Source organism: Nesoenas mayeri, assembly GCF_963082525.1.
Source record: "Nesoenas mayeri genome assembly, chromosome: 1".
Classification (NCBI taxonomy): Eukaryota; Metazoa; Chordata; class Aves; order Columbiformes; family Columbidae; genus Nesoenas; species Nesoenas mayeri.
Window position 1 is genome coordinate 15,009,039 of NC_137541.1, and position 23,228 is coordinate 15,032,266.

Genomic DNA, 23,228 nt, shown 5'->3' on the forward strand with positions numbered 1-23,228 from the left:
GCTGCAGGCACAGCTGTCCTTGGGTGTGATGGCACAGCCCGCATGGGCTACACACCGAGAGCACAGTAAGGGCGCAACTCACTGCACGCTGAGTCCCTCTGAGTTCTTGTCATGACACCCTTGCCCATGCGGTGAGGTCAAACCATCACAGATGTCGTAGCCTTGTCAGCTTAACCAGGTAGCTTTAGCAGAAAAGTGGAGATGACACCTTTGAACATAAAAAGCTGAGCAGTTCTGAAGGACCTACTGCTTGCATTACAGATTCTTTGCCTTTCTTAAATTAAGAAATGAGGGGAGAGAAACTACTGTAGCAAAGAAAATTACTCAAATACAATGTGAAGGCATCTAATTTAGACTCTCATTTTGTACTTAGATGAAAGAAATGTTCTCATAAGAAAAAAGATCACTGCATTTTCTGGCCACAGTTACTGTATGTCTGTACACTGATATCCAATAAAGCCTGGAGCTTAAGTCACTTACCAATATATCGTACTCTCTCCAAAATCAAGAGAGTTCTTGTTAAAATAGAGCATCACTTGCAGGGCCTGACAGTCAACTGGCTGACTTAGAGAAGAGGCTCTTTGTAACAACACTGTAGAACAGTTTGTAAAAACTGAGCTAAAAATAAACTTGAATTTTGTGAGAAAAATAGTCTAGTGAAACAATTTATTAACCCACATTTTTATGAGGATTTTTTTTCCTCCCTTCTGGCAGAAGGAACAAACTGCAGTCCAGAGTTACACAACTTATAGAGTACCCTAAATCCAAAGTCACACCACCTGCCTTCAAAACTGCAAACTGGTCTGGCCAAGTACAGCCTTACTCTTGAGCACCGCTCATGAAATGTCATTCAGATGTAAAAAAATACAAGAATTAGACTGACAAGTGGGTGTCATATTCTAGGCAGCATGTGCTACATGTACATAGTGGTGAAATGGAACTCTAATTCTTAGCAGACTATAAGGAACTATTAACATCTCTAAAAATCCAGACTTGAGAAAAATGGAAGTGACACACAAGACAAAGATTTGCTTAATATTTATTCCTAGTTTCTAATTACAATTGATTTTTGCACTTTTATTATACTTTTACTTCCCTTTCCAAAAGAACGGGGAAAAAAAAAAAGGAAGCAAATAATCTATGTACCTATTAAGTGTGGAGAAAGAGTGCAAGAGGCACAGCTGGCATTCACACAATTTCCCAAGTCGACATGCCAAATAGCAAAGCTTTGCATGGCAGTTTCCACACAATCTCACAGAGGCCTTCTGTTAGTTAGCTACACTACATTTCATTTATACGTCTTTTAAACCCATATTCCCAAACAAGACTTGATTCAAGAAAGCATTAATAAAGTCACAACTTCCTAATTTTTTGAGATATGGTTTTGCCTTTACAGACCATAAAATGGACTGCATTAACACCATGGGTTTTTTTAAAAAAAAGAAAGTATCAAGAGCATTAAAAACTTGCAAAGAAGATTTTAAAGAATCTTTCATTTCCTTAAGTTTACAGCAATCATGTGTTTTTTTAATAAACTTTTTGAGGAATTCAAAAAAGATGAGCAAGTAGAATAAACCAGCATTTTCCATGGAAAATATTATTAGACTGTCACTAATCTGAACTGTGTCAAAATTTCATGACTAACCTTCTAAAAGTGCCTCCTCATTTTGCTACATAAAAGGGAGAGGTGTAACTTATTTTTATACAAGGGTGTTTTTCAGCACTTTAAACTATTTCCAAAGCTCTAGCTAAACAGAATATCACTGAACAAGCCTTGTAGCTTTCAGTAATTAAATTAGTGTGTGGCTGTAAATTTTTATGATAGTACTATGGCAAATGAAGACTGAAGTTAACATATAAGACTTGGGTCTAATGGCTGTGAGATGGTAACTAGCATAGGAAATCATCACAGAGATCCGAAGCACACACAAACAGGAAGGTGGATGTGATGCCAGCTACCACATGTAAGCACCAGAGAATGGAATTTATGGACCAGTTAAGAAAACAGAAAGGCAGCAGCTGAATCTATTTAAATTAAAAGTGAATGCCATTTATCTGCAGAAACAGGCTATACAATAGTTTGAAACTTCTCAACTGTAACAGAAGCAAAACACTGAATTAAGAGTAGAAGAGAATCGCTAAAGTTTTTTGATTTTTAAAACAACTCAAAATCAGGATTGCAACCTAAAGCCACTAATATTAAGCCCTGAGGTTAATTCAGTAACTGTTAAATTAGGAGGACAACAGAACTGAAATCTTCCCAGAACTAATAATCTTATTAGGAGAAAAAGTTCTGGCTTTGGTTCCTCTTACACAGTAAAAGGAGACTTCAAAACACTGCCATGACTTCATTGTTTCTGTATATACATCCAGTCCTTCTGTTTCTATAAAAATACACATAAAATTTATACCATGCATACATTAAGCAACCGCAAAAACAGGTAAATACTGAAAAGGTTTGTCCAGTTTTGTGTGAACCCCATGACCTTGCATCTTTCTCAGTTACACTGTAATTACCTTGCTGCTGTCACCAAAACAAAAACAGACAAACAAAACAAAACAAAAAACACACACACAAAAAAATACCCCAGCACCACACCTTTTGGAATTTACATATTTTTCTTACTTCAGACATTAAACAACAATCTATGTTAGAAGATGTTTTAGATGGCTAAAAGAATTATGTGGTTATGATTTCAGAGACACACTGGATCATTGACCTAAGAATCAAGAAGAGATATGAGGTTTTATTTCATTTTGTCCCCTCCACCCCAGTCTGACTCTACAAGGATTCAACAACTCTGTCACTTTAATTAAAACAGTGAGAACTACTAATGCACATCTGACTCACGCAAAAAACCTCCAGCAAAACAGGGAAGATACCAGACCATAAATTCTACTTAAAAGATGTAAAAAGCTGGATGAGATTATCAAAAACATGTTGGAGAGTGGGAAGGGAACAGTCCAGAACACCTTCATAACTTCTGTATACGTTTCAAAAATAAGGAAGTTTACTACTTCTTTATTCTGTGCATGGCATATTCAAAATTATAATAAATAGAAAGGAAATAGTCATGGTCTTCTTCTGAGCACCTGAAATGGCTTCAACAACTTACTAGTCACCATTTCAAAAGAGCCTTCACAATAAAGGACAATTACAGAATTATTTCTAGAACAATATTGAGTTTGTGATTTTTACTATATACTACTAATCACTTCCAAACCCACACACATTCATTTTTTCATATCTACAGACCCGAGACTTTATTCAGCGATCTACATTGACCAAGTTCTTTAAAAACATCCTATGAAATTTCAACACCCCAAACTTGTATATGCAATTGAACCAAAGTCCTGCATTTGTAATACAGAAGAACAGAACTGGTTTTCTACCTGTAAAGAAACAATAACCAGCAGTTGCATATTTTTATCTTCAAAAAAATATTTTTCTTAACCTGAAGAGTTCAGAAACTATCAGTGTCAAGAATGACCCATGAGTACTCAGTAATAAAAAGTCCAGATCTACTTGGGCCATTTTCATATTACAACTTAATCTTCTCAAAAATAAAACTTATCTTGAAATAGAGGGAACTACTTTGAGCTCTGCTAGCAGAACAGTGACACAAGTCAAATCAAGGTTGCGTCTAGTTCGTTGTCCTATTTCTGATGGTGGCTGGAGGTGGACACCTTGGGAAAAGCACAGGAATGATCAAACATGCAACAAGATCCAAACACCAGCCCAGTCTGCAACAACTTGCCATAGGGGCTTCCTGGGCCACAAATGGGATCTTTGTATTCAACGCTCTTCAGTGAAGTATTTTTCTAAGAACTTGTTCAGTCACCTCTAGAACCGATGAAAATTTAACATTAACATCCTGTAGTAAAGACTCCCACACACTTAACTGCCCATGTTTGAAGAATAATTTCCTTGTTTGGTTTTAGAAACTGTCTGCAAGCTCCCTGTATTGGAAGAAACAGTGAAAAAAAATTTATTTGCTTTTTTTCATGTCACTCACAATTTCACAAATCCCATGTCAATCCTCTCAATCTTTTCTTACATTCTTTCTGAGATGATGAGCAGGCAGAGTGCTATATTTAAGGCACAAGACACTGCGTATTTATCCACTGATCACAATTCCTTTCCTGGTAGTCCCCTGACATCCTACTTACAGTCCTATTACAGCACTGAGCTGAGACATTCATGGATCCACTGCTCCTGCAATACTGACAATTGCACTAGATCCCATCACTAGATGTAAAGGTTTTTCCCCCATGAGCTTCATTTTACATTTATTATACTTTTATGTACATTATCTCCCTCTTGTAGAGTTTCTTCCGTAAGTTTTCAGTAATCCCTCCATTTTACTATCAAGAACAAATCAGTATGATCAGTATTAACATTACAAAAGCAGGAGCTCACCCTCTCCAATTTTTTGTCACCTGCCTCCAGCTGCACACCACTCTCTTGCTAAATTCAGGAAAAAACAAAATCCCTAAAGCAGATCAAACTGGTTAATGTTTTTGTTTCACCAGTTAAAAGTAGTGCACAGAAGAGCCACAAGTGATACCACTGATGCAAGATAGGGCACGGAATAAACAGCAGAAGAATATGCACAGCAGAAGAAGGAATAAATCACTACCTTCCCTTCTTTCCTTTTTTTTTTTTGGTGGCAGATCTTCCTGCATCTCCCTTTCCTGGGGCTACACGTGGATCTGTGGTTCACTCATATGTACAGTCAACTTGATGGCTCCCTGTCGCTGTGAGTCAGTCCTGCTCTTCTCTCTCATAGTCACGGTCACATAGTCCTGCCCTCTCCTTTCTACCAGCTCTCTCACTCGTTTATTCACTTCTTCAGGAGTTTGTTCCAACAAGCCGAAGCCTAACAGGCACATTGCAAACTAAGTGCAAATGCAGGGATAATCACAGAATCATAGAATGTCCTCAGTTGGAAGGGAACCACAAGGACCATCGAGTCCAACTCCTGTCCCTGCGTATGACAACCCCACAGTTCATACCATGTGTCTGAGGATGTTGTCCAGTCTCTTTGTGAACACTGTCAGGCTTGGGGCCGTGACACCTCCCTGGGGAGCCTGTTCCAGAGCTCCAGCACCCTCTGGGTGAAGAACATTTTCCAAACGTCCAACCTAAACACCCCCAGCACATCTTCCTGCCATTCCCTCAGGTTCTGTCATCCATCAGTAAAGAGAAGACTCCAGTGCCAAATGCATGATGGTGCAGACAAGACAGCACAGAATATCACTCAGTTATTTCAATGGTAATGAGCTCTTGGGCTTGCTATTATTCAATATATCTTCTGAGTGATTTTTATTAGAATTATCTCTTTAGAAACTGTCAGAGTGAAGCTTTACAACTGACTTAGGCTGATCCAAGTTGATGTTTCCAGTGCAAGGGACTGTCCTGCCTTCTGCTTATATTCAGGCATTTCTTCTGCCTGCATTTGTGCTCACACTGCTATCCCACGTATCCCTAATCCAGCTGAAAACCTCCCTCCATCCTCTCTGGCAATTTTCAGGCTGATCAAACCTTCATCCAACTGACTGCATCAAAAGCACCAGTCCCAGCGTTAGAGAACAGCAGAAGCAAGTACTGGGGATGACATTTTAAACGTAGGCTTAAGCCAACTGCGAAATTCAGCGCTTGATGTGTATCTTCAACATGAAGCATCTCCTCCAGGAAATTTCACACAGCACCTTAAAAACCATGCAGCAACACATATAGCACAAAGGGCTTAAAGGATAAATACACGTGGTTCGTTGTGGACTCTTCACAAAGAATAAAACTCTGAGGTTACCATAAGGCTGGGTTATGCACCCCAACATTTATCCTGTAATGATACTGAAATATATATATACACATACAAACACGAATCATTTTATACTCTCAGTCTGTGCAGTACTGTTGGCCTTGTACTGAAAAACCATTGCTATTCTATGTAGGTTTCAGCATCATCTTAACTAAGCCTGACTGACCTGATTAATTTGACATTCTTATGATAAAGAAACGAAGCATTTTTGAACAGATGTTGACTTAATTAATGTAGAGAATCTATAAATAAGTGAAAATTTTAAAAATATAGGTATTATCTCTATTTTGAGTTGAGATAGTTTGCCAGAGGTAGAAAGCTCACTCGTTTTTACTGTATTAACAGAGTTCCTCTGCCAGGTGTTGCCTTTCTTCTCAGAATGAAACTGAATCGTGCAATATTTTTAGCCACTGATATTTGAACTATAATTTCTCAGGTCTCTCCTTCTTTTAAACTGTTCCAGAGAAAGCAAATGCCATCACCCTCCCTAAGTCACCTCGTCAAAAACTCGAATTGCAAATACTCTTCCTACCTCCAAACAGGACTATCAATAAGGCAGCCAGGCCTCCTGGGGTTACTAATCCTTAGATCAAATGTCTTTTCCTACTAGCATGATGTAGTTACGTACTGTTCTAACTTGAAAGCTTAAAAATCTTTCCTGCAACAAAAACATAACAGGTTTTAGGCAGGGTGAAACTGAAACATTTATTATGGTCAATAATGGGTTCTTTCATGTTTCAAATGAGTCTTTGATGGCATTTAGACCTCTAGCTCCCAGCCAATGTACCCAGATCACTGAAATGGGCAATCAAACACTAAGATAAGTTTCTAGGGTTTTTTTGGTGTTTTGTCTTCTCCTTTCAATTCAGAAAACTTTTCCTAAAATGTTACTGTTGAACTAGGGCTAGTATTTGCAAGAATTTTCCATTCCAGGATTGGTCTAAGGAAGCTGTGGTATTGATTACAGATAACACCTTTTCACATTCCACAAGTAACTATTTGTTGCCATGCATAATACACTAAGCAGGATGTTAGAATGGGAACACATCATTACTTGACATGAATTCTAACAGGACTGCCAATGCCGTGCCTGAGCAGTATTTTCGTTTTTAGAAATACAGAGGCAATGCACGACAGAAGGTATGCTGCATGTGCAATCTTCATAGGTTAAAATGCTACGCTAGTAACTAACCTACAGTTAAACTAAATACCACTGGAAATCTCATTTAAATTCCACAGCCAACATGGGATCACGGATGTTACCATCAGCCTGCTTCCCCACTTCCCCTTTCAAGAATGAAGTCCCTACTCTGGAGGATTAATAATTATTGTTCCCCAAATACACGATGTGTCCCCAAACAGTGATGGCACTGTTGCACTGGTTTTTAAAATATCAATGCCCACATTCTCATTCTTTGTCAAACAACCAGAATGCTTTAAAAGCCATACAGTTCCACTGCTGTTAGTAAGAACTTCTGAGACAAGAAATTAAACGCCTTATACTCCACAGATTAATCGTTACTGTTGATTTGTGAAATAGAAGATAAGAAAGATGTTGGACTAATTAATGCTCAAGACTGTAAAATCAGAAACTGTCAAAATGCAAGGATAGTCAGCTACCCTAGCTACTTTTAAGGACAGGTGATAAAATGTCATGCTTATGATGTTCTTGTCAGACATCCAGGATCCAGCAAAAAATCCCCAATATCTCAACTTTCATCATCTCAAACTGGAAGGAGTTGGGTGATCAGGCTCTACAAGAGCAAAGGAGTCTGTGCTTTGTACATGAGCTCTTCTTCCACATTGACCTTCAAGTAATGACTGACTCTAATTTTTGAGTGGCAACCATATACCCAAAAAATACTTGATGACTTTTTCCTATTATTGTTTAATTTTAATATACATTAAGCCCCAAATAATTAAGCAGTATGCTAGTCTCAAAAATTTCACTAATTGTCAAGAGGAAAGAAATGTCTGCCTAGGTGGCAGCTAGACATTAGAAGAATTAGTAAATAATTTAGTTATGGAATTATGCATTAACTCTATTAGCCATTTGATTACTGTGTATATTGAAAGACATGCCATATTCTTACTGCATAAAATAAAGAAGACCGGAACAAGTGAAAAAACTGTGGCAGGACCACTCGTTTCAGCTGCAAAACTCTTGGGCTGAGGTCAGCCCTTCTCACAGAACCATACACAAGAGGTATTTATCCCATGCGGTTCAGCGAGAAGCATAAGGAACCTGGGTAAGCTTATCATATCACCAGTCCCAAAATCCTGTTACAGAATTTGCCAGCAGGAAATATCCACCTAGAAGGCAGCTGGGGCAACATAAGGTATCACTAGCTCTCTAAATACTTGTTTCTGTGCCAGGAAGCTGCTTTCCTGTAGGAAAGTGAATAGAGATGTGTTCAACTAATATCATACCCAAAAGTAATCGCTCTTTAATCGAGGTGCTGCCTGAGAGCAATTCCCTACTAAGCCCACACAGACCCAAGCAGGGCAGCAGCACTGCCACTAACTGAGCCCCCCACACTCACCTGCCCAGCTCATTACAGGTGTGCAGATGCACAATGCCACCACCTGCTAGGAGCTTGAGAACAACAGCTATTTCCCACTGTAACATCAAAAATTTGCAAGAAAGCACAAGCTACACAAAAAGATGAATTAAAGTATGTTGAAAAATAGCAAAGAATCATCACATCCATGCCTTAGTTCCTCTCTGATCCATAAACTCATACACAACATGCAGAAATAAAAATGACACCAGTTGCAAGAATGAACAAAATGGCCTAGAAGTTAAAGAAGAATGAATATACAGCATTTGATAATCAAACACAGGCTTTTTGCTCTGACTGTCACAGGCTGGCATCATTTCAGACACAGCACAATCAGACCCTGAGGGAGAGCAACGACTTCTGGTGCTCTGCCGAAAACCCTGAGGACAATTCAAATGCAGCTACTGATGAGCCCTGGAGGGAGATGCAGCAAGCTTTCCTCAGGCAAGGATGTTGCCGTCATCAGCCTGGGTAAAAGTGAGCTAGAAACAGGAGTACAGGATGGAGACAGGTATTTACAATCAATCTGGGTACAAATTAATACAGCTCATTGAAATCAAAGTTTCACCAGCTTCATTCAGTACCTGTTTCTTTTAGTGAGTGCTTCAATGTTTGCAAACTGCAACAGGAGGGAATACCATCCAAAAAGTCAACAAAAAAATGCTGAAGTGTTAAGACTGACTTAAAGCAAGTGCCAGAGAAGTCCAGGTGAATTTTGAAATTCAGTATCTTCTGTTCGAAAAAAATAAGAAATACTCAACTAAGTTAATTATGTAACAAATTTTTCAAGATATATTGCATTTACGCCTGACTTTATATTTATGCTTTTCAGGAAACCAATAAAGATAATTTTTCCAAACTGAAGTCTCATTCTCATTTCCCTGGTGCAGAAATCATTCTCTTCAGATGGTATTTATGTCATGTCTTTCCACTAGTCATCTTTGTTGAGAAGAAACATATATACATCTTTCACACTGACAATGCCAGTCTTTAAGAAAAATCAAATCACTTGAAAGAAAACTTTTAAATAGACAAATCAGAATTATACCATCAAAAAGATATTGGCATCTCCTGTGAATAAAACATTTTCCTTTTGTGTTTATATCATTAACAAACATAATTACATACCAGCACTGCCATTTTAATTATGTTTATGGATTCCAGTTGAACACGAGCTTGGACTGTTCCAAAGTGCACAGATACATTATGTCCAATCAACTAAAACTGTTTTGTAGAAACAAACAAAAAAACCCCACCACAAACCAACAAACCCTAAGCAATGCAAAATACGACTTAAGCAAAACACGGTATATTCAAGAGATTTCTGAAAAATTAAACTAGTAATTTCAGCAACATTGCAACAGTCTTTAGCAATATCTAGATGTATCTGCCAAACGTAACTAGTGTGAGGCCTACAAAACTAAGAAAAAAGACACTGACAGAGGATATACTTATTACAATACTATTACTCTCTTTTTCTTGTATTTCGTAACATGTTTTGTCCCTTAAATTTAACATAAATAGTGCATTTCATGATTTCCAGCAATTGTCTCTTAAGATGTGCATTTGAAGTCAAGTCAACATATAAAATAAAAGCTGACTTACAAACTCTCAAGTTTTCACCTTCCTATCCAGTTAATTGATTCACTCCAAATCAGTCACCGCCACTGACACTAGATCAACATCACCCCCACCTCTACACAACAGCAATTTAAATCCTCCAATCTGGCACAAGAAAGCCAGTCTGTATTTCACTGAAGTTCTAGCAATTTCTATTAAAATGCTGTGAAATAACACTGTAATTGAGAGTAGACTTCTGCATTACTATGAAATTACAGGATTGAAGGCTAACAACAGTGACAAACATGCCAAAAAAACCACCAACTATAAAGAAACTTTAAGACTTTCAATCTTCACACTTTAAATTATGAAACTTCGGACTCAAAAATCAGGAAGACTTGATTTAAAAAGGACTACATTATTTGGGGGAAAATAAAAAGTATCAATACCTTCCTTCTCTGATTAATTAAACCACTCACTGTGATCCATTTACATTTGGCTTTAACAAATCCTTAGTGCAAAAGTATGTTAGAGAATATAATTTTTAGTTTACCATCGCAAAGCTATTTTTAAACAACATACATTTTATTACAGTGAAAATACAAACTACTTTTCATAATCCTCCAAAGCAGTCTGTGACTGAACTCTGTCAACAGACTGAGTATGAAAATCCTGTTGATACCTTTCTCTAAGAATTCTGCATAATCCTGCTTCCAGAAAAATCACTTTTATTTAGCACGAATTACTTTCTTTTTTCATTGCCTACTGATTCTTCAGTATCTGGGTCATACAGTAGGCTACCAGAACTACTTGAAAAGCTGCAGCATAAATTGAAGTACTATAGCCTGTGATCCTCCTATCCAATTAATGCAAGAAACAAATCAACAGGAAACACAAAATATATTCAGGTGGGGCTAAAATGGATGGAGAAAACATTCCGGTTGATAGTACTGAACACTTGCAGTATGCCAGTAAACAGTGAGGTTTACATCTGTATAAAAATAGCTGTAGCCCACTAATTATCATGATTTGTCTATCCTAACAAAAATGCAGTGCAACGTGTTTTGCAATAAAATCCTTGTGTCCCGATATCCATGCTGACAGTTAACTGCATTAAACTCAGAATTAGTTTTTACCCATCTCTATTTACATTAAAATACGATAGTTCTCATTTCCTTTAAATACATAACACTTTAAATACTTAATCCATATCCTCCTTGTTTTTTGTAAAAAATTTTCATTGCCAAACTCCTATCAATGAGCTACTCGATAAGTCAATTGTTCCATTTTTTTTCTGTAATTCTGAGTATCTATGGTTTGCATTCTATTATTTAGAATGGGCTGGTACCAGCTTAAAACATACAAGTCAAAAGTAAAAATAACTTTCCAGGTGTTTAACTATGGAGAAACTGTTCAAGTTTTCCCAGTTATTATCTCACAGCAGTTTCTGCACAAACCAAAATGATGGTTTTGTTAGCAATGAATAAAGATGAGACTGCCCAAGGAAAGGGAAAGTTTCGATATTACTTGGCACACGACAAGATTATCACATCATTAAATAATTCAGTAAAAAGCTTTATTTGTCACAATTAAGGCTATGAATTTACCATAAATAAATAAGTAAACAACCCAACCAATCCAAATCTTATTTTAGGTCACATGTGAAGTAATACAGAAAAGTAATCATATAGAAGACGAGGGCGGTGGGGGGGGAAGAGAATAAAAGAGGATGGACCATATCTGAACACTCTTGCCCTTGAGAAGTCCAGTGAGGAGCTGGCAGGAGCCTGGGAAGACAGATCCTAAAGCAACTCACACCTGTCCAAGGGAAAGGCCCGACCAGAGCTATTTGCAGTAAAGGGCAGGAGTCTTCAGATGCCAGGCAATGCGACCTGGGAAAAAACTGCAGAGCCCAGAAAACGAATAAAGTTGTTATAATGTGCATAAAGACTTTTTTTTTCCAAGTTATATTTTAGGTATGGCATTGTTGTCCTAAAAAAATAATGTCTGTGGTCAGGCTGCTCTCTGAAGAATTCTGTATTTGGCTGCAATCGAGGCTGACGGTTGGACTGAATACCCTCCTTTTAGTCCAAGTAAAAAAGGAACATTAGGTCTTTCACACAACAGCTGTAAAAAAAAACAAAAAACCAAAACAAAAAAACCCCACCACAAACCAAAACAAAACCACACTGTCCAAAGCACTGACAAATCAAATCCAGTCAGTCAAACTGTAAAGCATGTGAAGAATTAAGAATCTTATAAATAACAATTATGAAATTAAAGGTGTTAGGGAAAATGGTTGCAGTCACATATGCCTCTGTGTTTTAAGCAGGAAAAAAAAGAGCAAAAATGCTGTGCCTACGGCCTCATGAACAAGAGTTGTGTGGAAGTTTTTTGGGTACTGGGTTTTGGTTTGGTTTTTTTTTAGTACAGTGCCTGCTAGACAGGCAGACTTGAAAACATCAGCAAAATAGCTGCTTGTTGGACTTTGTTTCTACTCTGCTCATGCAAACAGAGCTCTGTTTACATTCTTTGTAAATAAACAGGACTGCACATACACAAAAAAGTCTCACAACCCTCAAATCACATAATCTATTTCTCTTCCTGAGAGAAGCAACTTGGCAAAGCCTCAAGTACTAGCTAGCTTGTGGGCTCTTACAATAGAAATAATACACGCCAGATTTTCTGAATACAGATGTCAGCCAAATATTGGCTAATACATTGTGGGTCTGTGTTTTTTGCCTGCTCAGCTACCTTGCAAAGGAATTGAGCAATCTCTTGATGCTGGCAGATCAAATTAACAACTGGCCCTCCTATCCACCTTGAGACATCACTCCCCTTCTAAACAAGGATATACAATCGCTTCTCGTTTTTCTTAAACAGGCCCAAGAACTACTTTTTATTGCTATTATCAGACCGGAATGCACAGAGGCAGGATTTGTAGTCTGAGTTGGTTCATGCTCCAGAACTCCCTACTATTATTATGCATCCCTGTGCTTCTCACCTCAAATGGGTTTTGCAACAAGCACAGAGGACAAGTTCAGCAGAGTAAGTAGCGCTACTTGCTTGCAGTCACTGCTCAGCTTTGCCTTCATTAGATGTATGAGCCTAACATCTCCAGCAGGTGTAGGTCTAAAGCATAGAGTATAAATTTAACACATTGTAAGAAGATACCTCAGTTTTCCTTTCCAGAAATATAAGTCTATAAACTGAATAGGAGTTAAGTAGCAGGCAAAACTCAGCATTGCTAAATTTCTATGAGACTGAGAAGCAGTAGTAAAGGAACTGCACGTTTTGTATTCTCCGCTGATCTCAATCTTTTGGATGCCCTTGTCAGACGTCAAAAACCCAAACAGACCTAGATCCAGTTTTGACAGGTGCTATTAGGCCCCTGGGAGACCAGTGTTAGGTTATCTGATTAAAGGCTAATCATAATAGAAATAGATCCAGCGAGGATCAGCAGAAAAACATCAGGTAGAGAAACCCTAACAAACTAATCAGTGAAAATGGAGCACCTGAATCAACTTCCCTCAAAACCATCAATTAGATCATATTCCCTTACTGTGAAACCCACCAAGAAGAGTTAAGCAGGAAATACCTTGAAAACTAAAGGTTACTGCCTTAGGAGTACAGGACTTATTATGGGATGCACAGAGGAAGAACATTTTGTGATTATGTAAAACTTAACATGGGATTGTAAGAATACACAAAACATTATGAAATGTTTAGGGGAAGGCAGTAGAGGCAGAGAAAGACAGAGATAAAAGTGGATAAGGGAGAAACAAGCATGGGAAAACAGCAGCGAAAGAGAATAAATGGAGTAGGTCAAGCGCAAATGGGTGGATGATCAGTGCACTTGTTGGAGCCCTGCCCTTGATCACAACGGTCTATCCTGTATTGTTTTTAACCCTATTTCTGCCTTCTTTGTGAATACACTTTCTATTCTGTGTATGTATGAACTCAAGCCAACTTCAAGCTAGACTGTCCAGCAAGTAGATAAGAGGTCTAAATATTAATACTAGCAACTAGAGTGAGCAGACAAACCCCAGGGGCTCACAAGTCTAGCTGCCAACAACTGGGCGACACCAATGGGTCAAGGCTTCATCAACTACACAGACCATTTAAAATCGGCTACTGGGGAGACCCATATAGTGTGTGTGTGAGTTTGTGTTGAAAATTCCACTTGTGGACTTCCATGCTGCGGAGCTGGAAACTAGGAACCAGACTAGGCTGTCCGTGCAGTTGAGTGTTCTGCGTACGTTTATGTGGGTGCTAATAAAAGCACTGTTTTGAGTCTCTGTTGATCAGTGTGGCCAGCTGCGTACTCATTTTCTCCATGGGAGCGTGTGTACATGCACGCACACCTATAGGGAATAAGCACTCGGTCTCATTAGTGGCTGGCCCTCGGGACACAGAACCGCAGCCGCCTTGCACTCACCTATTTAGCTGGGACAGGAGAGACACCCCTGGGACCCAGCGCCCTCTGCATCTGGTTACCTCTGACAACTGGCGTGGCTAAAAGGACACACACCTTTAGCACGTTTCTTAGCAAAGCTACCAGTAACACTTTGAAGGTGAAGTGTAAAAAGCTGCCTTACGTTTGAGTTTGGGGTAGTCTATGCCTGTGTTTCGCTAAGGCATTTTGTAAGCCACTGAGTATTTATATGATAGCAAAAAAATGTATTAGCATTCTCAGGCACCATTCTACTTCAATTGGATGTCCTGTGGTTCTTTTAATAGCCCTTGAAATTCCTATGTGCTAAACACATTTGAAAGGAATCTCAACTGGTTCTTTCCTACATGTTTTCAAGTCAGGACTCAAGTGCACACCGTTACAACAGTAATGTTATACAGAAGAGTAACACAAATAAAGTAAAAACACAGATGAAACAAAGTAGATGTAAATTAAATTACAGGAACACATTTACTAAGTTTGCCTTGGAGAAACTTGTAAACAGATTTCCAATGAAGAGCAACAGCCCCTTTAAATACTAGTGGTCTGCACAAAGTATCATGCGTTCTCTAGCAGTACACTACCACCAGGGAGCCCAAGGAATGGGGTCTACATTAATTCATCATCTCAGTAATCCACCCACAGATATCATGAGTACTTGTGAGAAAGGAAGACTTTTCTTCCTTGATCACCAAGAATTTCTCTGCAAGATAACCAATAATTTCTTTGTGAGTTCTACATTCTTTTGCTTCTATTGCATTCAGAGGAAGATTGTGTCTTTTTTTATTTGGCTTTCTAGACTAATAATGAAACATTCATTACTTGGGAAGGAGCCAAGTGAGACTTCAAACTAAGTATATAAAGACTGTTTGCACTCTTATTTATATTACATTAGAATTAAATTTTTTAATTGATAAAAATGTACTTCAGAATCATTGTGGCTGACCATCTTTTTCATATCTCGTAGAGAAGTCCCGGTCCAAAGCTGTATTACAGCCTTCTCAGAAGCAGACACCACTCACAGCTAAGACACCAGGCAGCAGTGGAAATTCCTGATTCTTGTCACATACGCAACAGGAGCTGTCAGAAAGGCTTTACACTGTCATACTGGGGATGACAAAGCACCACTCTGAGGAAACCACTACACGTGGTCTCCTATGGGTAAAGTAATCCTTTTATAGAAGGACTCATAAAGAACAGAGCTAATTCCAAACATCTTCCATTCTAGTTTATGGCATGGAATAAACAGAGGTTGATAGTCTGTTAGGTATGTGGGCATAGCAGGAACTGAACGCTTCTGTGGACATTGGCCATAGCAGCTGAAGATGACAGACAACAAGAACATGCAGGTCCTGATGCCGGATACAGAATAAAAAAACAGCTGTCCTCTGAAACACGTAGAAATTTCAGATCCCTTTTCCACCTCCACACACACAAAAATAATCCCACTGCTGGATATTCTGATAAAGAGGTTACCAAAATTAAATAATACCGTCTCTTGATAGTAGTGTTAATGACAAAAACAGTTCTCTCAGTTTCTGCCAGAACTACTGCTAATATTTAAGTTTTGACAATACAGAACAAACATGTAGCTTAAGAAGAGTTTCTGCACTCATAGGGCCTTCTTTGCCCCTAAAAAAGATAAATAAGATACACTCTATCCTCATGCCCAGTAATACCAAGCAACAGAAGTGAGGACACGTCCTTCCCTTCTCAGTAAGGCTGTGAACAGCCCAGTAGATTTGAGGCACAGGAAGTTGTTTCATGAAAACAAAGCACTGAGTTCTTAAAATGTTTCATGTTACTCCAATGATATTTTGCCAAATAAGAATTAGCTTTAAGAAATTCTCTTCCATGGAATCATGCTGCTCCAAGTTTTAGAAAAAAAGTCTTCAAGATTAACTAGCACAACATCAAAATACAGATGTTTCACAAGCTTTCAAGAGAAGAAAATATGATCTTTTAGTAAATGAGCTATCACCAATTTACAGTAATTTGTTGTTCCAGAAGACAAGATAAAGTTAGAATTAGGACACATTTATCAGTACAGAGAGGTTATTTCAAGTGCCTTCTGAGCATCTTATTAAAAACAACAGTCAAAATTTCATACAAATGTAACATCTACATGGGATGTGGTTCTAGTCTCCAACATTCTCCAGTCACGTAAGAGAAGCAATCAACCAGCCTAACTGACCTAAAGTTATAATCAGAGGAGGAAAGCTGTGTAGACAAACTTGGTAAAGAACTGGCACTTCTTTGTTTGTAGCATATATAAACGGCAGAGCTTGCAGCTGCACACATTTGTTTGTAATTGGAGCTTTAAAGAATAAAAAGAAATGAAAAAAAGCAAAGCAAAAGAAAACAGCTATTCACTACCCATCTAGTCAGCAGCATGAGTTAGGCATCCTAGATGAGATGACTTGGATAGTTGTTTTTAAGGTAACAGTGACTGCATTTTGTCAGAGAGTTTACCTAAGCCTAAGGGTGAGTGTCTTGAAGAAAATACAGAAGCACCTGGGGCAGATCCTGGCTCAGCAGCGTAAAATTCCTACAAACAGAACGAGTAAAAGACCTTCTGGTCACAACACCCTTTGGACAGAAAATGTATTTTTTAATCAAACAGAAAGACTGACAGATATCCTCCAAACCGTATGGCAGGATTCACTGCAACTCACAAGCTAAGAGATGCTACAAATTCCTGCTAATATGCTTATAATGCAGAAAATATGCAACAAAATGGAATGCTTATATTGGTATGCATTTTCTTAACCTGTTGCTTAGCATCTCTTGGTAACTACCTCAATTGCGGACCAACTAAAATACACATTTCACATCACAGTAAGTTTGCTGACTTACATGAACGTCTAAATATTTTGTTACTCATCTGTAAGTATAGAATGCGAAGATGAAGAAAACCACAATGGAAATTATCCTGTAACACAGCACAGCAAAAGAAATGCAGTCACTCAACATAGGTTCATACTGTTTTATGCAATTTATCAGGTAATGTTCCCTCACTATCCGTCTAGGGGCCTGGAGTGGGCATTTTAACAAAGAAATGATTAAGACGGCGATTAGGCAAAAAGTTTCAAGTTATGTGATTAAATATCAAAGTACCTTATTTTTTTACACATAGCAGAAATTCCAGGCAGACACAAAACCAGACAAAATCTATCACTAAAAAATAAAATACACTCCAAATTCTAATCTGTTCAAAGCCTGCTGATAAACTGATACAGACACCACCAGCTCTAAAAAAAAAGAAAGTGTCCCCTAAAAACATCACCTTGAGTGAAAAAGCTGCTCCACAAGTGGCTGCTTCTGCATCCACTATTTCCATATTTTTTCCTTCTTTCCTTCTACACAAGCACAACAGGAACTTGCAGCATACCTTGTCTCCACATCCCTTTCACACTTCACTTAAAGGCTTTGCACACTAAAACAATGAGCTTGTGAAACTTTCAATACAAAAAATACACAAAACATAGGATTTGTTTTGTTCCCACTTTAGTAATCTAGAATTAAGTATTTAGTCTAAGATAGCTAAATATGCACATTGTCACCAGAGTTTGGTAGTGGAATGAAGTCTTTCTTCGGAAAAATATCTCAGGACCCACTTTAAGACAGGATTATTTCCTCCCTATTTCCCAGATAAAATACAACAAATAGCAGTATTAGCTTGAAATTTGGGAAAAATAAAAAAAAGGAAAAAATCATACACAGTTCATTGTTAACATGTATTACTTTAAACAAAACCAAAAACCTAAAGTTGTATGACTAGTAAAAATAAATGTGAACTGTCCTGAAATGGAAGTTAGGCAAGATTTATTTTACACTAAAAAGAAGAAAAAAAAGAAAACACCACCACCCATAAAAACGACACGAGGGAAGACAGATCAAGATGATATTTTTAAAATACGTTTAAAAGTTAGTGGAAATGATGAAATTACTCTTGTAATGATTTTTTGCTTCAATGTTCGTTACATAAGTAACAATAGAATTGTTATCTTACAATGCCCTATTATCTAGTAATTATTCCAAAACATTTATCTTACACACAGCAATATCAGCTCATACTGAATGTTGTGAGCTGATGGTTTGTCTACTTTTAAACATGTGTTTCATTTCTGTAATTCGTTACAAGTGACATTTCTGTTTTGGGAGAAGTAGAGCATCCACAATTAAAATTAAAAAAACATGTGCGCGCACACACACAAAACCCACAACAAACACACAACACCAGGAAAAAAACCCCTGCATTCTCAAACCTGATGGAATCTTTCAGCATCACAACCTGTTTCACAATGCCTCGTATCAACTAACATTAGATCTCTTAGAAAATGAAGCAGAGGGTACCCGGTCTCCATCTTTTTTCTTCCTCCTCATTATTTTAGATTTCTTTCTCCTTTAACCCTGACTGCATTCTTGGAATGACCTGATGAGGAAACCATGTAAAAGCATTGAAAAATACATTAATTTGCTCTATAAAGATAAATTACAAAGAAAGAGAGGTATACATAGCCCAAGGCTAAAAAAAAATAAAATAACAACTGTCCTTAAACCTTGCTCGCACCACCCCACCCCAAATACTTCTACACATTGAATAACACAAACTTTGCTGTCCTACTGTCTATTGAAAGTATCTTCCCTTTACTGCTATTTATAAAAGCCCTCAAAATCATGAAAATTGAATTATATACACATCACTGATCTACTTTAAGACTGCTCATGAGTGACTGCTATTATTTTTTTGAAAAAAACACTGAAGCAGAAATTCATTTTAAAGAAACGTGCATTTGCAGCTGTTACAAAAAGAGAGGAAAAGAGCACATCAGATACTTCAGACTTTTCAGCCTTGCTAGTAAGCTTTACCAGTAAATATCCTGTGGTCAAACTGCATTGCTAAGATGACATATTATAAATTTAGAACCCAAAAGCAAAGCTAAAAAAAAATACCAATTTCTTTGTCCTAAAGTACGGAAAAGAAAAATACTGTATACATTAGGTTTGCAGTCTAAGAAGTAAAAAGTGATCCAGGAGGAAGAACTAACTTTTCTCAAAACAAATGAACCACAAAGCCCTTAAAAACTTTAATTAAAAAAAAAAAAAAAATCTGTACAGCTCAAAGGGTTGACTGTACTGTATATGAGAAGAGCGTGTAACTCATACAACAGAAATTAAAATATTTTTGCTTTCTTAGGGGTCTTGAAAGATCATCCTCCTCCATCTGGCTGCTGCTACTCGCGCTTTCTAATGACATGGCAGGGTTTGGACAAGTAACCTCATGCAGCCTTCCCTGGAACATAAAGAACGCAGGGATACACGGTAGTTAAATTACTGCTTATTAGATAAAGAAACCAGGCGTGTGTCACATCATAAGCATGTTGGAGGAAGACGTTTCCACGGTATACCTAAAGCTCAGACATCCAAACAAATCAATTCAGTGTAACAGGCTCCAGTCAGTTACCTGATCCACCGTAACCTCCACGTGCACACGTGCATCGTCGTTACCCGGGCTACCTTATCAACAGGGAACGACTTTGTCACAGGCTGCTAACGCTTGCACTGCACAGGCAGCGCTCACCACTCAGGAATTTCGGACTTACAGATGCTGTCTGGGTCTGCTTAATTAAATATCCCGTAACACACCAAAACACTGTTATCTTATCCCTCCATCTGCAGTTACAGTCTTTCTAGGGGGCAGGTGAGGAGAAAGGAACGATGAATCTCACTACACAAAAAATGTTTCAGGTTTGTGCTGATCTACTTTTCAAGGTGGCAATGTCTCTACCATCTCAGAGGATCCTCAACAAAAAGGTTCATGTCTCACTTTCTTGCCAACATCTCCTAAAAGCCTCTTAAAAACATAACAACCAACTATCCTAAGAGAATGCTGTATGATTTCTACAATGTTGAGCTTCCATAAAAGCCAAACCATCCATTATATTTCAGATCACTTCTCTTTTTTTATTTCCACTAGAATAGGACAACATGTTGGACTTGGCAAGTGAGCAGGAAAACCTACAAACACTGAACTCTCTTGTAAAAACAAAGACCGACCAAAGAAAGAGGCAAGTGATGGGCTTCTCTCTTGTTCCTCCTCTATTCCCGTTTCACTAGTTTCTGTAAATGCAGGGAGCACCTCCTCTCCTCTCCTCTCCCCTCCCTTCCCGCTGTGCAAGTGCTGTCTGGCAGCCTCTGCTAGCGTGGAAAACAAGGAACAAGACATGGACACTTTCAGATCTTCCACCCAGTACTTCCACCCGGAGCACTCAAGCTTGTCAAAAGTCCAACCACTAGGAGCAAGGGTAGAAACAGATAATAAAAAAATATGCAAGTGTGGATTATTCCCTTTATGTGTTTGTCAAAAACATGCATACTTTCATGTCTGCATGGTATGAACACACACTGCAGTTTTGCTATGCAGCAGATTGAGGACAGTTTTGCAGTTCAAACACTCAATACTATATTTTTTTTTCCTTAAAAACGTCTTGTACAGTAATTTTGGAAGGGTCTTGAAAGGAACTGGCATCTAATAGGATAGACAGCACTGTTTCATAATAGCTTGCAAAAAAAATTCAGTCTATTTTTAGACAGACAAAAAGAATGTGGTTATTTAAAAAAACAAAATCTCAGATAATATATAAAGTTGTTTCCATTTATAACTGGCCACGTACATTGTGCAGCTGATGTGTCAAATCAATCTCCAGGTGAACAGTACCATATATTTAAATCCTCAAAAGAAATCTATATGCATATACAACATTCACATTTTAATCTTTATTGCAAGATAACACATCATGCTGTTATGAAATGTTACTTTTTAATGAAAAGCATTTGAATGTATCTCAGACAAATGATGCTTTTCCAGTTACATGTTATAATCCTTTACAGGGATGTATTCATCTAAGGACTACCATCAGTTCAACTATGAGCATGTTTTGCTCAAAACCAGACTGATCAGCTTTACCATACTGCATAAAATAGATAAAATAAATACCTATATTATATAATTAATTCCCCCACAGCAATGCCAACAAAAGCCCTCCAAAAAACCAAGTGAACACCTGTTTCCTTTACTATTTTCACCACATCATCCCCTCTGTTATTACCACCATTTTATTAGTATTGTGTTCAAAAATTTCAGGCATCAGGGTAGGATAGAGATAAAGAAATAAACATTAACATTTTCTTTCATGATTCTTAATTTTGAATATATAAATAAATATATCTCACAGCTCTTCTTATATTTCTCCATTTTGGAAAGGTGACTTAACAACCCATTCCCCCCCACCATTTTCTGTATCTCTCATTGTTGATATTTTGTTATACAGCTGGTGAAAGGCAATGCATTCTGCTTCTACATCTTACACATATAAATCAAAATAAACTGTTCATTTCGGTTTTTAAAACCATGCATGCCACACAAGCACTTCTTCATTCTGAAAAAATGCCTTTTAGTCTGTTTCCCTTAGACAGCTTTCAGTACATTATCATGTCTTTCTATGCTAAGCCATGCAATAAAATGTACTTTAGATAATAATTTAAACTAAGCATACAGTTTTAGTGCTTAAAATTAATAATTATATTTTTTTTTCCCAACATCCAATATTAAAATGGCAAAACAGAACATTCAGATGGTCGTTTGCATGCAGACAAAATGATTCCTGCAAATAATTTGGAAGCAAAAACATGATATTATGTTGCTCTGGATTTAGGGAATTTTTAAAATAAAAATCTCCCTCAAAACCCACTTGCAAGCAAAACAGAAGTGTGCAGGGCTGGACCATTTAAAATCATCAAAATAATCACCAGAAGGTGATATTTCACCACAGAAAACTTAAAGTGCATTTAGTACCTCGAAATACTTCTTTAAAACGAAACAGCTACTGGAAATTGTGATAATCTGATTGACAGATAAAATAATTGCTTTAAAAACACTTCTGAGTCATTTCGTCCTTACCTGCAGGCATGAACCATTACTGCATGCAGTGACTGCTCCATTTCCTAGCACAGACTTGAACACGGATCACATCTATCTTACAGAATGTGACTAATCGGAGGATTTTGCAAAGGAGCTACTTTGCAAAGGACACTCCCTTTCCACATAACAGGACATGAAGCGCTTCACCAAGTTATTATATTTCCTATGCATCTAAACTGAAAGGAACCCTTTGCAACCGCGGAACGGTTTCCTGCAACACAACAAAAAAACGCGAGTTCTTCAAAAATTCCGAGATGCTGTTGGCGTGACAGTGAAAAGGAGCAGGGTTGGCAACATCAGCACACACAAACCAGCAGCCTGCTCTAGGGTGATGTGCATGCTGCAGCCCAGCAGGCTTCCATTAAAAAAAAATTAAAATAAATCAATAAATCTCTGCAAAAACGCACAAAGCTTAACCGAAAAGAGCCAATGGATGCGGTACAATAACCAGCATGCAATAGGTGAAGGATACCAGCAAACTTGACACGGAAAATGAGGCAGCCCTGCGCCGCTGCTGGCGTTCATGCGGGAGATGCAGCCGTACCTTTCTGAAGAGGACGACTTCTCAGAGTTAACTGACATCAGCAGCTCAATCTTCTGCTTGATTTCTGGAAAAATCAGAGAATATTCACAACCGAGACCGCCCGGCCCTCGCTCTCCAAAGTCTTATTAAGCGGAGGATTTGGTTTCCCTCAGCCCTTTTGTTCGGGAGGAGGCCGCAGCAGCCTGGGTGCGGGTGCGAGGGCCGGCCCAGCCGCGCTCTGAGGGGACGAGGCGGGAGGCGGCGGGGCCGGGCCGGCCCGCGCACATGACCGGGCACGGCGGCGGGCGGAACCATTCCGCGG

General features: G+C 38.2%; 1 protein-coding gene across 4 annotated transcripts in view; it reads right to left on the reverse strand.

The window, feature by feature from the left end:
• SRPK2 (SRSF protein kinase 2) overlaps positions 1-22,995 on the reverse strand; it is a gene marked incomplete at its 5' end in the record, with an annotated part of 91,902 nt that extends 68,907 nt beyond the window's left edge. For 2 of the 4 annotated variants that reach the window (XM_080356024.1, XM_080356023.1), the window contains one exon: positions 22,928-22,965. In XM_080356024.1, the coding sequence (XP_080212150.1) occupies positions 22,928-22,965 (38 nt within the window). Of the gene's footprint in view, positions 1-22,927 lie in introns of all 4 variants that reach the window. The other 2 variants (XM_080356025.1, XM_080356026.1) reach the window with 2 other exon arrangements.
• Positions 22,996-23,228: the final 233 nt, after the last annotated feature.